This window comes from Heterodontus francisci, chromosome 1 (genome assembly GCF_036365525.1).
Source record: "Heterodontus francisci isolate sHetFra1 chromosome 1, sHetFra1.hap1, whole genome shotgun sequence".
NCBI classification, from domain to species: Eukaryota; Metazoa; Chordata; class Chondrichthyes; order Heterodontiformes; family Heterodontidae; genus Heterodontus; species Heterodontus francisci.
Window position 1 is genome coordinate 51,136,340 of NC_090371.1, and position 17,706 is coordinate 51,154,045.

Consider the following 17,706-nt stretch of genomic DNA (forward strand, 5'->3'; position numbering starts at 1 on the left):
GATTTTGACCCAGCGACACTGAAGGAATGGCAATATAGTTCCAAGTCAGGATAATGTGTGACTTGGAGGGGACTTGGTGGTGTTCCCATGCATTTGCTGCCCTTGTCCTTCTAGTTGGCAGAGGTCACGGGTTTGGAAGGTGCTGTCTAAGGAGCCTTGGTGCGTTGCTGCAGTGCATCTTGTAGATGGTACACACTGCTGCCATTGTGTATCGGTGGTGGAGGGAGTGAATGTTTGTAGATGGGGTGCCAATCAAGCGGGCAGCTTTGTCCTGGATGGTGTCGAGCTTCTTGAGTGTTGTTGGAGCTGCACCCATCCAGGCAAGTGGAGAGTATTCCATCACACTCCTGACTTGTGCCTTGTAGATGGTGGACAGGCTTTGGGGAGTCAGGAGGTGAGTTACTTGCTGCAGGATTCCTAGCCTCTGACCTGCTCTTGTAGCCGTGGTATTTATATGGCTACTCCAGTTCAGTTTCCGGTCAATGGTAGCCCCCTAGGATGTTGATAGTGGGGCATTCAGCGATGGTAATGTCATTGAATGTCAAGGGGAGATGGTTAGATTCTCTCTTGTTGGAGATGGTCATTGCCTGGCACGTGTGTGGCGCGAATGTTACTTGCCATTTATCAGCCCAAGCCTGGATATTGTCCAAGTCTTGCTGCATTTCTACACAGACTGCTTCAGTATCTGAGGAGTCACGAATGGTGCTGAACATTGTGCAATCATCAGCGAACATCCCCACTTCTGACCTTATGATTGAAGGAAGGTCATTGATGAAGCAGCTGAAGATGGTTGGGCCTAGGACACTACCCTGAGGAACGTCTGCAGTGATGTCCTGGAGCTCAGAAGATTGACCTCCAACAACCACAACCATCTTCCTTTGCGCTAGGTATGACTCCAGCCTGCGGAGAGTTTTCCCCCTGATTCCCACTGACCTTAGTTTTGCTAGGACTCCTTGATGCCATACTCGGTCAAATGTTGCCTTGATGTCAAGGGCAGTCACTCTCACCTCACCTCTTGAGTTCAGCTCTTTTGCCCATGTTTGAACCAAGGCTGTAATGAGATCAGGAGTTGAGTGGCCCTGGCGGAGCCCAAACTGAGCATCAGTGAGCAGGTTATTGCTAAGCAAGTGCCGCTTGATGGCACTGCTGATGCCACCTTCCATCACGTTACTGATGATTGAGAGTAGGCTGATGGGGCAGTAATTGGCCGGGTTGGACTTGTCCTGCTTTTTGTGTACAGGACATTCCTGGGCAATTTTCCACATTGCCGGGTAGATGCCAGTGTTGTAGCTGTACTGGAACAGCTTGGCTAGGGGCGCTGCAAGTTCTGGAGGACAGGTCTTCAGTACTATTGCCGGAATATTGTCAGAGCCCATAGCTTTTGCAGTATCCAGTGCCTTCAGTCGTTTCTTGATATCACACGGAGTGAATTGAATTGGCTGAAGACTGGCATTTGTGATGCTGGGGACTTCAGGAGGAGGCCGAGATGGATCATCAACTCGGCACTTCTGGCTGAAGATTGTTGCAAATGCTTCAGCCTTATCTTTTGCACTGATGTGCTGGGCTCCCCCATCATTGAGGATGGGGATATTTTTGGAGCCACCTCCTCCAGTTAGTTGTTTAATTGTCTACCACTATTCACGGCTGGATATGGCAGGACTGCAGAGCTTAGATCTGATCCGTTGGTTATGGGATCACGTAGTTCTGTATCGCATGCTGCTTACGTAGTCTGGCATGCAGATAGTCCTGTGTTGTAGCTTCAGCAGGTTGACACCTCATTTTGAGGTATGCCTGGTGCTGCTCCTGGCATGCCCTCCTACACTCTTCATTGAACCAGGGTTGGTGTCCTGGCTTGATGGTAATGGTAGAATGGGGGATATGCTGGGCCATGAGGTTAGAGATTGTGGTTGAGTACAATTCTGCTGATGGCCCACAGCGCCTCATGGATGCCCAGTTTTGCATCGCTAGATCTGTTCGATCTATCCCATTTAGCACGGTGGTAGTGCCACACAACACGAAGGAGGGTATTCTCAATGTGAAGGCAGGACTTCGTCTCCACAACGACTGTGCAGTGATCACTCCTACCAATACTGTCATGGACAGATGCATCTGCGGCAGGCAGATTGGTGAGGATGAGGTCAAGTATGTTTTCCCCTCTTGTTGGTTCCCTCACCACCTGCCGCATACCCAGTCTAGCAGATATGTCCTTTACGTCTCGGCCAGTTCGGTCATTAGTGGTGCTACAGAGCCACTCTTGGTGATGGACATTGAAGTCCCCCACCCAGAGTACATTCTGTGCTCTTGCCACCCTCTGCTTCCTCCAACTGCTGTTCAACATGGAGGAGTACTGACTCATCAGCTGAGGGAGGGCGGTAGGTGGTAATCAGCAGGAGGTTTCCTTGTCCATGTTTGACCTGATGCCATGAGACTTCAGGGGGTCCAGAGTCGATGTTGAGGACTCCCAGGGCAACTCCCTCCTGTATACCACTGTGCCGCCACCTCTGCTGGGTCTGTCCTGCAGGTGGGACAGGACATACCCAGGGACGATGATGGCAGTGTCTGGGACATTGTCAGGTATAATTCCGTGAGTATGACTATGTCAGGCTGTTGCTTGACTAGTCTGTGGGACAGCTCTCCTAACTTTGGCACAAGTCCCAAGATGTTAGTAAGGAGGACTTTGCAGGGTCGACAGGGCTGGGTTTGCCGTTGTCGTTTCCGGTGCCTAGGTCGATGCTGGGTGGTCCGTCCGGTTTCAATCCTTTTTAATGACTTTGTAGCGGTTAGGTACAACTAAGTGGCTTGTTAGGCCATTTCAGAGGGCATGTAAGAGTCAATCACATTGCTGTGGGTCTGGAGTCACATGTAGGCCAGACCAGGTAAGGACAGCAGATTTCCTTCCCTAAAGGACATTAGTGATCCAGATGGATTTTTACAACAATTGACAATGGTTTCATGGCCATCATTAGACTAGGTTTTTAATTCCAGATTTATTAATTAAATTCAAATTCCACCTTCTGCTGTGGTGGGATTTGAACCCATGTCCCCAAAGCAATACCCTGGGTCTCTGGGTTACTAGTCCAGTGACAATACCACTACGCCACCACCTCCCCTATTCGTGGAATAGAGGGGCCAGGAACTCCTTGAGTCCCACTCTGTTACCAGATACACAGTAGGGCAGGGCTTTTGCCGGCTGGTCCGCCCAACACCATATATACTGCTTGGGATGCTCTCTGAGCAACAAATCCTTTGAGGCTAGGAAATTCAGAATGGCACAACACCAGTTCATTGGGAAACATACGAACAGACAAGTTAGGAGCAGAAGTAGGCCATTCGGCCCCTCTAGCCTGCTTCGCCATTCAATAAGATTATGGCTGATGTTTCTGTCTCGAATTTCACACTCCCATCTACCCCCGATAACCTTTGATTCCCTTACCTAACAAGAATTTATCTACCTCCGCCTTAAAAATATTCAATGACCCCACCTTCACCACCTTCTGAGGCAGAGAGTTCCAAAGTCGCACAACCCTCTGACAGAAAAAAATTCTCTTCATCTCTGTCCTAAAAGGGCGATCCCTAATTTAAAACAGTGCCCCCTAGTTCTGACATCACCCACAAGAGGAAACGTCCACCTTGTCAAGACTGTTCAGAATCTTATATACTTCAATCAAGTCTCCCTTCACTCTTCTAAACTCCAGTGAAAACGAGCCCAGTCTGTTCAACCTTTCATCATAAGACAACCCACTCATTCCAGGTATCAATCTAGTAAACCTCCTGTGAACCGCCTCCAACGCATTTACATCCTTCCTTCAATAAGGAGACCAAAACTGCACACCGTATTCAAGATGTGGTCTCACCAATGCCCTGTATAACGGAAGCATAACATCCTTACTTTTATTTTCAATTCCTCTCATAATAAAGGATAGCATTCCATTAGCCTTCTTAAGCACTTGCTGTACCCACATACTAACTTTTTGTGACTCATGCACTAGAACACCCAGATCCCTCTGCACCTTGGAATTCTGCATTTGTACTCCATTTAAGTAATGCTCTGCTTTTTTATTCTTCCTGCCAAAGTGAACAATTTCACGTTTTCCCACATGATACTCCATCTGCCAAATTTTTGCTCGCTTACTCAATCTATCTATATTGGTCTGCAACCTCCTTATGTCCTCTTCACAACATAATTTCCTACCTATCTTTGTGTCATCTACAAATTTAGCAACCATGCCATCGCTCCCCTCATCTAAGTCATTGATATAAATTGTAAAATGTTGAGGCCCCAGCGCAGACACCTGTGAGACTCCACTCGTCACATCCTGCCAATCAGAAAAAGACGCATTTATGCATACTCTCTGTTTTCTGCCAGCCAGCCAATCTTCTATCCATGCTAATATGTTACCCCCAACACCGTTAGCTCCTACTTTGCGCAATAACCTTTCATGTGGCACCTTGTCAAATGCCTTCTGGAAATCCAAATACAGTACGTCAATGGGCTCCCCTTTATTCACAGCGCATGTTACTCCTTCAAAAACTCCAATAAATTGGTTAAACATGATCTCCCTTTCATAAAACCATGCTGACTATTCCCGATTACCTTGAGTTTTTCTGAGTGCCCAGCTGTAGCCTCCTTAATGATCGATTCTAACACCTTCCCCACGAGAGACGTCAAGCTAACTGTCTTATAATTACCTGTTTTCTGTCTTCCCCCACCCCACTTCTTTAATAGAGAGGTTATATTTGCTACTTTCCAGTCTGTTGGAACCTATCCAGAATCAAGCAAATGTTGAAAAATTAACACCAACGCATCTACTACCTCATTAGCCACCTCTTTTAAGACCCTAGGATGAAGTCCATCAGGACCCGGGAACTTGTCAGCCTGCAGCTCCATTAATTTGCTGAGTACCGCTTCCCTGGTGATTGTAGTTTCACCAAGTTCCTCTCTTCCTTCCACCTCCTGATTTACAGCTATTACTGGAATGTTTTTTGTATCCTCTATGGTGAAGGCAGAAGCAAAATATTTGTTCATTTCATCCACCATTTCCTTATTATCGACTATTAACTCCCCATTCTCACTCTCTAAAGAATCAACACTTCCCTGACTTACTCTTTTCCTTTTTAAATGCCTGTAGAAATTCTTGCTATCCATTTTTATATTTCTAGCTAGCTTCCTCTCATACTCCAATTTCTTTCTCCTGATTAACCTTTCAGTCATTCTCTGCCACTCTTTATATTCTGACCAATCATCTGACCTGCCACTCATCTTTGCACAATTATATGCTTTTTCCTTAAGTTTGATGCTTTCCTTAACTTCTTTAGTTAACCATGGATGGTGGGTCCTCCCCTTAGAATTTTTGTTTATCGTAGGAATATACTTATCCTGAGTATTCTGAAATATCCCCTTAAATGTCTGCCACTGCTTCTCTATTGATCTATCTCCTGGACTAGTAACCCTTCAGCTAGCTCAGCTTTCATGTCCACATAGTTGCCCTTATTTAAGTTTAAAATACTAGTCTTAGACCTCTTTTTCAAACTGGATGTAAAATTCAATCATATTGTGGTCACTGCTACCGAGAGGTGCCTTTACGCTGAGGTCATTAATTAATCCTGTCACATTACGCAATGCTAATATAACCTGCTGTCTGGTTGGTTCCAGAACACGCTAATCTAAGAAACTATCTCGAAAGCATTCTATGATCTCCTCATCCAGGCTATTATTGCCAATCTGATTTTACCAGTTTATATGTAGATTAAAATCACCCATGATTACTACCATCCCTTTATCACAAGCACCCATATTTCTTCTTGTATACTTTGTCCTACATTATGGTTACTGTTAGGGGAGCTGTACATCACTCCGACTAGTGACTTCTGTCCCCTAATATTCCTCATCTCCACCCAAACTGATTCTACATCCTGATCTCCTGAACCAAGGTCATCTCTAACTATTGCATCAATCATCCTTGATTAACAGTGCTACCCCTCCACATTTACCTAGCTTCCTATTCTTCTTGAATGTCATATACCCTTCAATATTCAAGACCCAATCCTTGTCATCCTGTAGCCAGTACATAGGTCATCTTGACCGAAGAATAAAGATTTGTTTTCCAAAGGGGATTCATTTTGCCACTGCTGCTTTCCTAACTGCAACACATCTCTCTGCAATCAATTGCTGCTGGAAAACCAGCACTGTGGGCTTCACTGCCAAGATATCAAGTACCTCTGCATAATGAAGATGTATCTTGTGCAGGATGGGCATCGTAACTGATGGGATTTCTGGTAGGTGGGGTCATCCTGTCAGTCTCATCTCTTCTTTTAACATCAGCATTGGACAGGGAAGATTCTTAAAAAGGCCAGCAGTCCGCCTGTCATAATTCCTCATCATTTAAAAAAAGGGGTGGAGACGAAGTAGATTCCTGACTCTTACAAAGCTTCTACCTCAGAAGCATCTTCAATTTGCTTAGGAAATTTGGGCCCATGTGGGTATGTTATTAATGAACTCAGAGTGCTTAATGTTGACACTGAAATTACTCACAAAATTCACAGAGAAAAGACAGAAAAGAAAGTTATACTGGCTTTGCTGGAAACTACAACATTACAAAGAGTGGGTTTCTAAATTGTATGTCAATTAGGTGTTAATTCAGGTGGTGGATATTTATTGGAGTCTCTTCTTCTTTGGCCTCCTTGTCTCGAGAGACAATGGGTAAGCGCCTAGAGGTGGTCAGTGGTTTGTGAAGCAGCGCCTGGAGTGGCTATAAAGGCCAATTCTAGAGTGACAGACTCTTCCACAGGTGCTGCAGATAAAATTGGTTGTCGGGTCTGTTACACAGTTGGCTGTCTTCTTGCGCTTCTGTCTTTTTTTCTGCCAACTGCTAAGTCTCTTCGACACTCCACTCTTTAGCCCCGCCTTTATGGCTGTCCACCAGCTCTGGCGATCACTGGCAACTGACTCCCATGACTTGTGGTCAATGTCACAGGACTTCATGTCACGTTTGCAGATGTCTTTAAAGTGGAGACATGGACTGGTGGGACTGATACCAGGGACAAGCTCGCTGTACAATGTGTCCTTAGGGATCCTGCCATCTTCCATGCGGCTCACATGGCCAAGCCATCTCAAGTGCCGCTGGCTCAGTAGGGTGTATATGCTGGGGATGTTGGCCACTTCGAGGACTTCTGCGTTGGAGATACGGTCCTGCCACCTGATGTCAAGTATTCTCCGGAGGCAGCGAAGATGGAATGAATTGAGACGTCACTGTTGGCTGACAGACGTTGTCGAGGCCTCACTGCCATAGCGCAAGGTACTGAGGACACAGGCTTGATACACTTGGACTTTTGTGTTCCATGTCAATGCGCCATTTTCCCACACTCTCTTGGCCAGTCTGGACATAGCAGCAGACGCCTTTCCCATGCGCTTGTTGATTTCTGCATCGAGACAGGTTACTGGTGATAGTTGAGCCTAGGTAGGTGAACTCTTGAACCACTTCCAGAACGTGGTCACCGATATTGATAGATGGAGCATTTCTGACGTCCTGTCCCATGATGTTCATTTTCTTGAGGCTGATGGTTAGGCCAAATTCATTGCAGGCAGCCGCAATCCTGTCGATGAATCTCTGCAGACAACCTTCTGTGTGGGATGTTAATGCAGCATCGTCAGCAAAGCGGAGTTCCCTGATGACGACATTCCGTACTTTGGTCTTCGCTCTAAGACGGGCAAGGATGAACAACCTGCCACCTGATCTTGTGTGGAGGAAAATTTCTTCTTCGAAGACTTGAACGCATGTGAGTGCAGCAGGGAGAAGAAGATTCCAAACAGTGTAGGTGCGAGAACACAGCCCTATTTCACGCCACTCAGGATAGAAAAGAGTCACTGCTATGCTGAATTGTGCCTTTCATATTATCATGGAATGAGGTGATGATACTTAGTAGCTTTGGTGGACATCCGATCTTTGTTACTAGTCTGAAAAGACCACGTCTGCTGACGAGGTCAAAGGCTTTGGTGAGATCTATGAAAGCAACGTAGAGGGACATCTGTTGTTCGCAGCATTTCTCCTGTAGCTGGCGAAGGGAGAACAGCATGTCAATGGTCGATCTCTCTGCTCGGAAGCCACACTGTGCCTCAGGGTAGACACGCTCAGCCAGCTATTGGAGACTAACCTATGCTAATATATATGTAGCCTGAAAGAGATTTTTTTTGTTGGAGATGCAATGGGCTGAAATTTATACTCCTGCCGCTGAAACCGGTGGCGGGCGAAAACAATAACGTGCCATATGTCGCAGAGCCACCATGATTCTAAGCGCGGCAGCTCATTTAAATAGCCGGGGAAGACCGCCTCCCCCCACCCCCCAGTGATACGGAGGGGGCGGGCTGTCTGTCCACGGCATTGGCGTCAGCTGCCTGTGCTCAGGTGCTGACGCCATTTTTAAAGGCCATCAAGCCCTATCGTTCAATTTAAATATTTAAAGAAACACTTCATAAAAAAATTAAATACATTTATTTTGCCCCTCTCCCACCCTCCCCCCCCCCCATAACCGTAAGATTAATTTCTTGCTTGCTCCCCACCGAAAACACTTACCTTGACCACCTGACCTTCCCCCCTGAAAGTGCATAAACTTTAACCTAAAAGCCTTCCCACCGTCCCCTTCACCAATGATGTTTCTTTGACCCTGTTCTCCTGCCGCCTCCTGCACTGAGAAACTTACCTCCTCCCCCCTCCCAACCAGTGTTCCGCCTATTTTCCCCGATGGGGATCTGAAGGCGTGGGAGTGCCGGCCGGCGGCACCAAGATTTGCACCAGTACAAATGGCGGGAGTGTAACTGTAGTTAATTTGTTGATTTTAATTTATTTAAATGGCGGTACCATTGCCGGGCGGCGGGGGAGACCACCACGAGGCCTTGTCGCCGCTGGTATCATTGGGCTGCGCCTTCCCAGTGTCGGGGTGCATGGCGGCCCTCTCCTGGAGGCATTTTCCAGCTCACCCCTCTCCCTTGGCATGACCCCCGATGTTGGGGGGTCTGTAAAATTCAGCCCAATGTGTGCCTCTGTAAGTAAAAGCTTATAAGTGACTGAAGACTCAAGCTTCAGTATTCTATTCTTCACCGTCTGGCTATCTGAGTTTTGACAGGGTGGGGGCAGAAAATCATTTCCCCAAGGCTGGAATAGTGATCCGTGGGACCCCAATTTTCCAACAGCTGATTTGAGAGCAAGTAACGACGACATGCTGGTAGCATGCGTAGCCTTATTTTAATATCGAAATCTCATTGGACAGAATCCTACACCAAATTTTACTTCTTTAAGTGAGACTCAAAGCATGAATCTTCCTATAAATACTCATAATCTTCCTATAAAATCTGGATGTGAGTGAGTCCCAGGATCTGGCCAGCTGCAGCAGGCTTGTTAAAAAAAGAAAGTAGGTTTTTGATGAGATTCATTTTGCGCAGACTGTTTTGCCTTTTTAGTATCTGTTAGGAGACCAGGGATCTCTACTGCAACATGATATGATTCTTTTTGTATCAGGGAAGAGGATTGAGGTGTTTGGTGGGATCAGAGGTGGATGTTTATTAAGTGCTTTCATGTTGTCTTGGACATTGCGGCCAGAGTTAGTCGGTCCGTCAGCCAGGCTCAGATCATGGGAATAAACAGCTGTTCAGGTGCTGGTCACTGGGGATTCAACACATCAATTAGAAAGTGCTACACAAATGACAGCTTCAGCAAGCAATAGAAATACATCATGAGAAGCAACAGGGAGAATAAATATCTTTTGTAATTATGTAAATGACTAAGAAAAAGGAAGACTTTGGCGAGGAACTGGCAATGTTTCTTTGTAAAGTGGTAGAGAAACAGTTTTACAAACATTGTACTTAGTGAGGTCTGTACCAGATAATATTACTAAGTTTTATAATATTTTTGACTCAATCATATGATAAATTGCTTCATTACATTTGATGCATAACAGTGATGGTTGAACTGCTTTGCCTTTAGGTTCCAATGGGACTGCAATAAATAACAAAATACACACTACAGATTTCAGACTACCCTTGAGCAATGTCCTGGTAGATCTATTAGTATAACCCATATCTAAGGGCTGAATTTTTCTGGCATCAATGAAATCCCACTGCCGGGTTCGAAAGCGGGAGCCAACACCACACCAGAGGGTGGCGGGACCCTGGGGCGGCAGTTAAATGGCTGTCATTTAACACGCCACTGCCGGGACCACGGGTCCAATTGAGGATGGCAGCGTGCCTCCCAGAGCTACCTGCCCAATCAGAGGGCCAATAGCTCAGCAGCCTCGGCAAAACCACTTCTGCGGTGGCCACTGCAGTGGCTGCAGGACAAGAAAGAGGACGCCTCCTTGCCAAGGCGCCCTCAAAGACCAGGAAAAAGCTGGGGCCCGGCAGGCAGGCCCTAGCGATTGGGGTTGGGGGTGGGGGGCAGTCGCCTTAAAGCAGGGGCTCCTCAGCTGCTCTGGCCGCCATTGCTGCCTCATAGGGCCCTTCTGTGGGCCATGGAGCAGCCATTAAAGAGTCACCTCCCCCCACCCTTGGAGGCCACCAGGATTCACCTGGCAGCATCCCCATGTGGCGGCGGCCCCTCCCAATGCTAGCGGTGGCAAAAGGTGGCCCTTAAGTGGGCATTTAAGTGGCTCAATTGGCCACCCAGTGGGAGGCTGCGCTGCTGAGGTTCCCACTGCCATGGCGGCAGGAAGACATCGGACTCACCTCCCGATGCCTTCCTCTGCCATATTACCAGCCCTCCTGCCTCCCAGCCTGTCTCCAAAGAGCCGGTAAAATTCAGCCCTATATTGCTGAAAACAGAGACATTTTGGCAAAGTTTTTCGTCTTGCACTCATCAATACAATTTGCAAGAATACCAATGTAAGGGAAAGCAACAAATTTATACTATATGAGAAGACAGTGCTGATTGGTTGGCAAGTGAACTCTGATTGGCAGAGTCATTGCCATGGAAAATGCAACAGTTTATGGTGACTGAGAGATAACTGCTAAGCTTTGTTTGAAATTTAAACCAGGCAACTTGACTCTGATTGGTCAAGACATTGCCCTGAGGAATGAACCAGAGAATGGCAGTCACTTATTTTGTTTACCAGAAGCAGGCGCAATATGTGAACACGTTCTTTCTGTCTGCAAAGAACAGAGCTCTGTGTATTAATATATATAGCTTCCAGTACACACAAATGCACCACACTGCGAGCCCGAATGACGATCTTAAATTGGTTGTCAGCATAAGCAAATGTTGTCTAATCGCAAGATCACATCTAATGGTGGACACTGTATTTTGAGTTTTGCAAGCACGGGCTGGTTGGGTACGGTCTGTACCCGTGAACAGTGGAAGGGTCATGTTGTTTGATACGATCCACCAGTCTTTGGTACGTACGGCCTATATAACTAGCATCACACTGGCATTGAAATTCTTGTATCACATTTGTGTGATAGGCATGACGTCTTTTTGGCTTGATGGCAGCATCCTGTTTGTGACGAACACCACATGTGTTGCTAGCTTCACCTGTTGCTCAAATTTTTGGGTAATTTCTGGTAGACTGGGCACTTTTCAGGGCCGAAAATGACGGCCTTAGGCCTGCTCATAAGTTTGTGCAATATACAGTGAGAAATGATCTGATTAGGATGGCCATTGTCATGCACTTTGCCTTTGATTCGCTATATTTCAGGATCATGCTTGCATGGTGAGCGAATAGGTGAGCCGAAGACCGTCATTTTTGGCCCTGAAAAGTGCCCAGTCTACCTCAGATTACCCTGGAAGGGTAATGTATCCCAAACATTTGAGCAACAGGTGAAGCTAGCTGTTTCACATTGCTATTATGCAGTAGCAACACGTGTGATGTTCGCCACCAACAGGATGCTGCCATCAAGCCAAAAAGACATCCTGCCTATCACACAAATGAGTAATGTGATATATGGATTACAATGCCAGTGTGATGCTAGGTATATAGGCTGTACATCCCAAAGACTAGTGGATCGTATCAAACAACATGTCCCTTCCACTGTTCACAACGGGCAAGGTGCAGATTGTACCCAACCAGCCTGTGCTTGCAAAACTCAAAATACAGAGTCCAACATTAGATGTGATTTTGCGATGGGACAACATTTGCTAAATAATCCTCAGTGTGCAAAGAGTTATGCTGACAACCAATTTAAGATTGTCAGCCAGGTTCACAGTGTGGCGCATTTGCGTGTACTGGAAGCTACATATGTTAATACATAGGACCCTGTTCTTTCAAGACAGAAAAAACATGTACACGCATTGCGCCTGCTTCTGGTAAACAAAATAAGTGACAGACATTCGCTGGTTCATTCCTCAGGGCAATGTCTTGACCAATCAGAGTCAAGTTGCCTGGTGTAAATTTCAAACAAAGCTTGGCAGTTAATTGTCAGTCACCGTAAACTGGTGCATTCTCCATGGCAATGCCTCTGCCAATCAGAGTTCATTTGCCAACTAAGAAGCACTGTCTTCTCATATTGTATAAATTTGTTGCTTTCCCTTACATTGGTATTCTTGCAAATTGTCCTGATGAGTGCAAGATGAAAAACTTTGCCAAAATGTCTCTGTTTCCAGCAATACTCAAGTTCTGTACTACCAGATGACTATTCAGCCCTATATCTTAATATAAATCTTACATCTGAGCCACTTGAGTTCCTATTTTCATGTTTTTGTCACACCTTTTGGCCTAGGATTCAAGCATGGCCAAAAGAGTGTGCCCAGGAATCAATCCCTGTGTCCGAATTGATAGGCATGAAGCACATGTAATATTGAGCCTCGAGCCTCATTAACATCAAACAGCGAGCTGCAGACACCTAATGGGCAGCCCCAGGCAGCTTGAGGAGGAGAAGACTTGAAGATCGGTCTGCTGGACATCCAGCAGCAACACTCTGGTAAGTTTGTAAAGAGCATAGGTGGGGTGGGGGGAGGGGGAGTGGTTTCGATTGGGAGGGTGGGCAGTGGGAGCCAAGATTGGGGAAGGTTGATAGTGGCTAATGAAAGGTAGAGGTCAGGATTGGGAGGGCAATAGTGGTGATCAGGTGGTGTTGGTGGGGGGATGTGGGGTGGCTAGCAAACATGGTTTGAATGTGGAACCAGATGAGTGTTCCTGTCTCATGAGGCTGGCTGTAAGCCTGATAATGCTGGAGGGAGGACCAATCCATTTCGAAACCTGGAGTTCTTACTGTCTCGCTAGCAGCCATGTGTGCCACACAGGCAGTGCTCACCAATTCTGGGCCAATGCAATGTCGAGTGGTCTGGAGGCCCATCACCTAGCAGCAAGGTAGATCTGGCGGGTGGGAGGAGGGAACCGATCATAATGTGGGGGGGGGGAAGTCCAGGGCGACAGTGACTCATATTGTTCTTTCTCCTCCTGGCCCCATTAAAAATTAAAAACATACCTTTCTGGTCCACTTCTGCTCAACCACCAGGTTAAACTAAGTGGGCATGTGTGGCACAGGTTCCACCCAGTTAGGAACAAAGGAGCAGGAATAGACCATTCGCTCCTGAGAGCCTGTTCCACCATTCAGTTATATCGTGCCTGATATGTAACTTAACTGCATCTAGCCACCTTGGTTCCGTAAGCTTTAACACACTAGCCTAACAAAAACCTATCACTCTCAGTTTTGAAATTTTCACTTGGCCTCACTTCCCAAAGGCTTAGATGTCTTCCCAAAATGGCAGTCAGGGTCCTATGTATGTAACAGGACTCTGGTTTAAAAGGGCCTATTGCCTGAAACAGGCAGATCCTCTAATAATCCAATATTGGCTCCTTTCAGGATGGCGAACTGGGAATGGGAACCAAGCAGTAATTTTCTGCCATGATTCTCACAGTACTACTGTCCTATTTCCACCTGGCAGAACCAATTAAATTCTTCCCAGTCTCTAACAATACCTGTTGTTTTCTACCTTTCAGCCAATTACTTATCCATTCCCAAGATTTATCCTGGATCCTGACATCTTTTCTGACTGTTATTCCTTTTGTGTGGAACTTTGTCAAATGCCTTTTGAAAGTTGAGGTACACTAAACTATAGGGCTTTCCACAGTCAACTCGGGATGTCATTTCCTGAAAATAGTTAAGGAAATGGTTTGGCATCATTCAGTGACCTGGAATGACCCCTGCCAGCCAGTTTGGCACTCTGCTACTCACAGTCAAACTATCTAACATTGATATGCATTGACTTACTCACTCCTTGGGCTGAAATTTAAGAGCCCACCACCGATCTTGGAGGCGAGCTCAAAAATGGCATCCCGCACGCCAAAAAGCCACCACAATCTCCTGCGCAATGGCTCATTTAAATAACCAGGGTAGCCCACTCCCCCCAATCAGGTGGAGAGGGCAGGCTGTCTGTCCCCGGCAATGGCCCCAGCTGCCTGTGCGCAGGCACCCCTTTTTAGAGAGCAGCCAGCCCTGCCGGCATATTTAAATTTTTAAAGCTACACCTCCCCCCAAAATTTATCAAATAAATTTCTAACACCCCTCCCCCCATAACAATTACTTTAGTTATTTGTCCTTCCCCCCGCCAAAATACTTAGCTTTTAAATCTAACCTTTCCCCCGCCACACACTGCACAAAGTTCAAAGTTCACTCCTTCCCACCATCCCTACACCCATTACATTTCTGTGACCCCATGTCACCCTCTTCCCCCTCCCCACCAGTGTCATGCCGCTTTCCCCAAGCGGGGAACTGAAGGCGCGGGAGTGAGGATGACGCATTGAGGATGGCGGTGGGCCCAGAAGATGGAAGGTAAGTTTATTTAAATGTATTCATTTTATTGATTTAAGTATTGAAATTCAGATCCCGTCGCTCAGCGGCAGGCGGGTGGGGGGGACTGCCACGGAGCCTCATTGCCGCTGGGAGGATCGGGCTGGGCCCTCCCAGCGTCGACCTCCATGACGGGCCGCTGTCGGACCCATATTCCGGCCCTTCCTCCCCCCACGCCATGGAACCCGACATCGTGGGCTTGGTAAAATCCAGTCCCTTATTTCTCTCCTTCTGTCTTTACTGTGGGAAATCACAAGTGGAAATGTCAATTAAGACTGGGATTGGAATTCAAGCTCCTAGTTTAGAGCCCAGAGGGCTCCCGCTATGGTAGTGGTTTACCCTGATTTGAAATTTCTGAATGACAATTGTAGGATTGCAGGATTGCTAACTATAGAAATACTTGAAACCCATGCTATTGCATAATCTCAGTCAGCTGTCGCTTTTGTGCCAGTGACAGAATAGACAGCAATTAAATAAAATAGTAACATCAAAGCAAACTAGGTCTGCAACAAAACAAACATTTATTACATGGGCTATGCAATTGCCTTGCAACGTGCAATGAAATGTACTTTAGATCATTGCAGTTTGAGTCATATGATACAATTGCACATTAGTTCAGGGACTCTGGCTTGATCACAGATCTCTTATCTGTCCAAAAGCAAATTCACAACCCTCTGTGTAAAGAAATTTCTCCTCATCTCAGTCCTAACTGGCTTCCCCCTTATTTTGAAATCATGTCCCTTGGTTCTAGACTCCCCAACCAGGGGAAACAGCTTACCTGTATCTACCCTGTCAATCCCTTTAAGTATTTTCAATGAGATCACCTCTCATTCTTCGAAACTCTAGAGAATACAGGCCCAGTTTCCCCAATCTTCATAGGACAGTCCCACCATCCCGGGAACAAGTCCGCTGAACCTTCGTTGCACTCCCTCTATGGCAATAATATCCTTCCTAAGGTAAGGGGACCAAAATTGCACACAATACTCCAGGTGTGGTCTAACCAAGGTTCTATACAATTGAAGCAAGACTTCACTACTCCTGTACTCAAATCCTCTTGTGATAAATTTTAACATAACCATTATCCTTCCTGATTTCTTGCTGCACCTGCATGTTAGCTTTCAGTGACTTATTGATGAGAACACCCAGGTCCCTTTGTACATCTACACTTTCTAATCTCTTACCATTTAAGAAACACACTGCACATCTGTTCCTCCTATCAAAGTGGATAACTTCACATTTTTCCACATTATATTCCATCTGCCATGTTCTTGTCCACTCACTAAGTCTGTCCGAATCTCCTTGAAGCTGCTTTGAGCATCTTCCTCACAACACATTCCCATCTAGTTTTGTGTCATCGGCGAAATTAGAAATATTACATTTGGTCCCAACATCCAAATCATTGATATATTGTGAACAGCTGGGGCCCAAGTACTGATCCCTGCTGTAGCCCACGAGTCACAGCCAGCCAATGCGAGAATGACCTATTTATTCCTACTCTCTGTTTTGTGCCTGTGTACTTAATCCATGCCAGTATATTACCCATCCTATCCCATGTGCTTTAATTTTGCTAACCAACCTCCAGTGCGGGATATTATCAAAAACTTTCTGAAAATCCAAGTATACTAAGTTCACTAACTCCCCTTTATCAATTCTGTTAGTAACATCCTCAAAAAACTCCAACAGGTTTGTCAAACATGATTTCCCATTCATAAATCCATGTTGACTATGCCCAAACATATCATTATTATCCAAGTGTCAATTTATCATATCCTTTAGAATATATTCTAACATTTTCCCTACTACCGATATAAGGCTACAACTAGATCAACCAAATCAACACCATGGCTAAAACAGCAAGATAGGGTTGTAGGTACTCTGTAATAAGTGTCTCACCTTCTGATGCCTCAAAGAATCTTCATCACCTATAAGGTTCAAATCAGGATCATGATGGAATATGCAGCATTCACCTAGATGGGTGCAGCTGGAACAATGCTCAAGAAACTCGACACAATCCAGGAAACATCATATTGTGGTTGACATAGCATCAAGCAAAATTCCATCTCATGCATTTTCGACATTGTGTCAATTGCTTCTATGTGCTCGCTACATAATTCTTGTATCATTAAATATTGTACAGATTTACACTTGGAAAACATATCACAACTTTGAATTACAGTTGAATGGTTTACTCATAGTGAAATATACTGTACAGAATGGACTTGAATTAATTTTATCAGTTGTGGTAGCAACTTTTCTGGTGATGTGTTGCTATAATTAGGCGGCACAGTGGCGCAGTGGTTAGCACCGCAGCCTCACAGCTCCAGGGACCCGGGTTCGATTCCGGGTACTGCCTGTGTGGAGTTTGCAAGTTCTCCCTGTGTCTGCGTGGGTTTTCTCCGGGTGCTCCGGTTTCCTCCCACAAGCCAAAAGACTTGCAGGTTGATAGGTAAATTGGCCATTATAAATTGTCACTAGAATAGGTAGGTGGTAGGGAAATATAGAGACAGGTGGGGATGTTTGGTAGGAATATGGGATTAGTGTAGGATTAGTATAAATGGGTGGTTGATGTTCGGCACAGACTCGGTGGGCCGAAGGGCCTGTTTCAGTGCTGTATCTCTAATCTAATCTAATTTCATGCCATAGGTTAGTGATAATGACACCCTTGCTCAGTACCTTAAGTAACATAATTGTTTCACAGAACCTTGTCTCTAAACCCAAACTGATGTGAGAATCCATTATATTGGTCGGTCATGTTTTCTCGCTTCTCATTGTCCAGGGTCATCTTTCTGAAGGTTTAGTAACTAAATGGTATCGATCTCCTCGCCTCCTTCTGTCGCCGAACAACTACACCAAAGCTATTGATATGTGGGCTGCAGGTTGTATATTTACGGAAATGCTGACTGGAAAGATGCTGTTTGCTGGTAAGCAAGTTC

At 45.8% G+C, this 17,706-nt stretch overlaps 1 protein-coding gene across 1 annotated transcript in view; it reads left to right on the plus strand.

Annotated features, from left to right (window-relative positions):
• Positions 1–17,706, plus strand: part of LOC137377611 (mitogen-activated protein kinase 4-like) — an 89,982-nt gene that overhangs the window by 34,243 nt on the left and 38,033 nt on the right. The window contains exon 2 of the mRNA XM_068047481.1: positions 17,550–17,694. Within this exon, the coding sequence (XP_067903582.1) occupies positions 17,550–17,694 (145 nt within the window). The remainder of the gene's footprint in view (positions 1–17,549; positions 17,695–17,706) is intronic.